The 5,035-nt window shown below is 33.6% G+C and overlaps 1 protein-coding gene across 1 annotated transcript; it reads left to right on the top strand.

The window, feature by feature from the left end:
- Positions 1-589: 589 nt before the first annotated feature.
- LOC143576386 (small ribosomal subunit biogenesis GTPase RsgA 1, mitochondrial-like) lies at positions 590-5,035 on the top strand (the record flags this gene model as incomplete). The annotated part of the gene is made up of 5 exons (XM_077060489.1): positions 590-910; positions 2,590-2,811; positions 2,901-3,095; positions 3,835-4,028; positions 4,641-5,035. Coding segments are annotated over 5 exons (1,125 nt in total), but the record flags the coding sequence as incomplete, so codon positions are not given.

Raw genomic sequence — 5,035 nt, 5'->3', positions numbered from 1 at the left:
ATGTTATAACCCGGTTTAAAAGCTATATGGTTTTGATGAGACCCGACCAGTTTATTTTTTTTACTATAAAATTGTTTTTTTTAACTATAAATAATATTTATGAAAGTTAATAATATACTTATGGTTTGATGAGACCCAAGACCCGTTTATTTCTTTTACTATAAAATAGGTTTTTTAAGTTAAATAATATATATATCTTTTTTAAAATAAATAAGATATTAATTTTTAGTATATCATATTTTATAGGATTTTTACATAAATAATTTGATGAGAATAATTTTTAATTTAATGAGATGTTATAACCCGGTTTAAGGAATATCTAGGTTTGGTAAGACTCGTACCCATGAATTCGGGTAAAATGCATGAGAAGCCTCCATTTAAAAATCAAGCAAATCTGGTGACTCCAAAAAAATGGGGAACGACCACATCGCGGCACGTAGGGTCTTCGTTTATATATATTATAGATATTATCAATATCCTGTGTTTTAGTGTTTTACTCATGATAAACTTATAAATTTGTTTTTAGTTGTCAAGTGAATACTTTCAAGGAGATTATATATCATAGATTGTTTCACGTTTAATTGTTTAATCGGAAGGTAGTGGAGTGAAATTGTTATGTGTAGTGAGGAATTTGTTGAAGAAGATTAAGAGGAGAGTATTAGTAGGTGATACGGTGCTAGTCGGTTCGATCGATTGGGTTGATCGAAGAGGAATGATAGAGAATGTGTTTGAGAGGAGGAGTGAGATACTCGATCCGCCGGTGGCTAATGTGGATCATCTGCTGGTGTTGTTCTCGTTGGATCAGCCGAAGCCGGAGGAGTTTTCGCTTACTAGGTTTTTAGTTGAGGCGGAGTCGACGAGGATGCCGGTTACGCTTGCGTTGAACAAGGCGGAGCTTGTAGATGAAGAGGTATATATGATGTTGATGTGTTAATAGTATGTTTTTGTGGATGTTTGTAGGTATATTAGCTTATAGAATTAGAGAGTAGACACTGTCGGATTAGGATATATGATTATTCCATTCCTGTTAGTTACTTCTATCCTGTTTCATGTATGTAGTATGCTTGTATGTATATTAGCTTTTAGCTTTAGACATGTCTGTTTATCATATAAATAACTAGGTCAAATTCTGTATATATGATGTTGTTACATTAATAATTTGTTGTTTATGTTAGTTACTTGTAATGTATCCTGTTTTGTGGATGTTTTTAGGTATATTAGATTCTAGAATTAGGCGGTAGACACAATTTGATTATGATATATAACTAGGTCAAATTCCATGTTCATTTAAGCTAATGTAATAATCTGCCATTTCTGTTAGTTACTTATAATATATCTTGTTTCATGGATGTTTCTAGGTATATTAGCTTCTAGACTATAGAGTTAGAAACTATATGATTTATTAGATATAATTCGGTCAAGTTATGTATTCATTTAAGATAACGAGAGCAATCTGCCATTTCTGTTAGTTCCTTCATAATATATCATGTTTCATGGATGTTTCCAGGTATATTAGCTTCTAGAATTTGACACTATCTGATTATCACATATAGTTAGGTCAAATCTGTTTTCATTTGAGATAACGTGATAATTATTCCATTTCTGTTAGTTCCGTCTTTCCTGCGTCATGTATGTTTCTAGGTATATTAGCTTTTAGCCTTTTAGTATTAGACACATCTGATTATCATATAAATAATAAGGTCAAGTTCTGTATTCGTTTAAGATAATGCAATAATATGCCATTTCTGTTAGTTCTAATTTATCTCGATTCCTGGATGTTATTAGGTATACTAGCTTCTAGAGTTAAGACACTATGTGATTATCACATATAATTAGGTCAATTTTTGTGTTCATTTAAGATAATAATGCAATAATCTGTCATTTCTGTTAGTTCCTTCAAAATATATCCAGTTTCATGGATGTTTCCAGGTATATTAGCTTATAGTAGTAGACACTCTTATAATCATATATAATTAGGCCAATTTCTGTTTTAATTTAAGATAATGCAATAATCTGCCATTTCTGTTAGCTGCTTCTATCCTGTTTCGTTGATGTTTTATCATTTATGGTATATTAGCTTCTAGCATTACACGCTATCTGATTATCATATATAGTTAGGTCAAGTTCTGTATTAATTTAAGATAATGCAATAATCTGCCATTTCTGTTAGTTATCTGTAATATATGCCATTTCATGATGTTTATAGGTATATCAGCTTCTAGTACTAGACACCATCTGATTGTCATATATAATTAGGCCGGGTTCTATATTCATTTAAGATAATGCAATGATCTGCCATTTCTGTTAGTTTCTTCATAATAATTTTGATTCCATGGATTGTAGTAGCATATTATCGGTAACTCTTGTAATCTGATTATCACATATAATTAGGTCAAGTTTTTATTCATTTGAAATAATGCAATAATCTGCCATTTATGTATGTTTCTGCATAATATTTTTGGTTTCATAAGAAGTCTGCATTACTTCTCGGATGGCAAGGGTCACTAGATATACAATTAGGCTCATTACCCGCTAACAAGGTGTATATTATTTTGAACATGACTCAAAGTTTCCTTTATCTTATTGCAGACTGTGATTTCATGGAAATCCAAGCTTCGCAGCTGGGGTTATGAACCGGTTATATGCAGTGTCGAGACCAAAACCAGACTTGATACCCTGCAGTTCAACTTGAGAGATCAGACCTCTGTAATTGTGGGTCCAAGTGGTGTTGGAAAGTCTAGTTTAATTAACGCGTTGAGAAGCAATCACTTTGGCTTTGGACCTGCAGAATTGGATGACTGGCCCAACTCTGTAAGATACTAAGATCTCAACCCTGTTTGTAGTTCGTTGATTTAAATGTCCAAATTGTAATTAATTCTGCTGCATTTCACATGTAACAGATTTCAGGAAGCAAGTGGCTTGAAGATCAACGTGTTGGTGAAGTGTCAGCAAGAAGTGGCAGAGGAAAACACACTACTCGCCATGTGTCTTTGCTTCCGTTATCTGGTGGAGGATATGTTGCAGACACTCCTGGTTTTAATCAACCGAGTTTGACAAAAGTTACTAAACAGTCCCTTGCACTTGGCTTCCCAGAGGTTGGTCTTATGAAACTTGCTAGCAAACTCTCGGTTTGAGTTCTCATACCAAGCTTGTTCGTAAAGGTGGCTATTTTGACCCATTAATAGGCCTGTAAACAAACCGAATGACAACGAGACAGGGGCATGTTCGTGTTCAGTCGTTTAACTTTAACTGAACAAATGATCGAACACAAACTGTTAAAAAGAACTATGCTTGATTGTAGTGGATGATATATGAATCTAATAAGACTGGACTAAAGTGTAATGGCCTAACAATATAAATGAATACATAAACTTAAACAAACTATAACGAACAAACATAAAAGAACATTCACGAGCATAAGTGAACGAGCGTTCATGTTCGTTATAACTAAATGAGCAAAAAGTTTATCTCTTATCTGTTCTTTAATTAAATAAACAAACATGAACGGGCTTCGTGTCGAACATTTAACAGAATGGTCGGTTCGTTTACAGTCCTACCCATCATCTATGAATGGGTTGATTTGAGTCTTGTTTTGTATATTGAATGGGTACAATGAAAATAGTAGCTTAGTAGAAAACACATCAGATGGGTCAAACAAGTAAAATGTTGCTGAAAAGTCAACTATGTAATATTTTCTGGACAAAGTGTTTAGAATGGTCAACCCAACTTGTTTGCCACCTTTTCTTTTTGGGATCTAATTTTTTTTGCTTTTACAATTATATTGATAATGATTTATTATTCTTTATCGACTCGTTGAACTTCTGTTACTATCAGGTTCGCAAAATTCTTTCAGAAAGTCAACCTTTGAAATGTGCATTCAGTAATTGTTTGCATATTGGCGAACCTGACTGCCTTGTGAAAACTGAGTGGGAAAGATATCAGTACTATTTCCAGTTGCTTGACGAGATCAAAATCAAAGAAGAATTCCCGATGCGAACCGTAGGAACCAAACGAGAGGGTGATGTCAGGTGTGCTCATAATATTCTTACATAAATATTTAGCTTCATCTATATTCATTCTATAAAGATATCTTGTTATATAGTCTTATGACCTGTTTTCTTATTAACGAGTCAAATCAGATCACCAGATTACATTTTAGATGCTCAAACGGGTAAACTCGAAAAAGTTTAGCCGGGCTCGAGCATTGATTGTTTAAACAGTATCTTTAATGCATAAAACCTCTGCAATCATTTTTATGTACTAAAATGATTATATTTTTACTGAAATACATTGTTTGTAATCTTACTTGTACACAAACTAGTGGTGAACCAAGTTTAGCCGAGCTAGAGCTTAACTCGTTTCTTGCTCTGTTTCTAAAGCTCGAGCTCTGCTCGTGAGTAGTTTTCCATGCTCAAGCTCGGCTTTGACTTGGCTTGATTGTTATATATTAATTAATTTATATACGTTCATAGTAATAAGTTTTATATATAAACCAGATATATTGTTTAGTTATTTTTGTTATAACATAATATATTATATACTCCTTCTAGATATTTTACTCTTAAATTAAAAAAAAATAAAGGAAAAAAAAAATGAGTTTGACTTGCTCATTTTGACTCGTGACCGTTTGACTAATGCAGATTCAAAATGGGAGATATGGGAGTCAAGCAAGCTGAGCCCCGACTGGAGCCTAAGAAACACAGGAGACAATCTCGTAAGACGACTAATCAATCTATACTACATGACTTGGAGAACGAACTTGAAGATGAAGATGATGAAAGCTATCTAGATGATGATCCGATCATTCGGGCTATGGAGAATGAGAAACAGTAAAACATGCCACACTTGCTCAACCACATAGTAAGTCGTAAATACTAGGTTTTATCGTGGTTAGTATGCTTTTGGTGTCTCGGATGGTGACGTGGCGTAAGTAGCCGATTGTGTGAGAAGCTGACTCGGTGGACTGTGATATTCTCTTTTGTTGTGTTTCTACAGTAAACACTCTTTGTAAAGGCTAATGTAGAAACTAGATCTT

This window comes from Bidens hawaiensis, unplaced genomic scaffold (assembly GCF_021521415.1).
Source record: "Bidens hawaiensis isolate Kalapana, Puna unplaced genomic scaffold, B.hawaiensis_p1.1 tig00028088_1, whole genome shotgun sequence".
Taxonomy (NCBI): domain Eukaryota; kingdom Viridiplantae; phylum Streptophyta; class Magnoliopsida; order Asterales; family Asteraceae; genus Bidens; species Bidens hawaiensis.
Note: the sequence above shows the minus strand (reverse complement) of the source record. Positions and strands in the feature narration are given on the sequence as shown.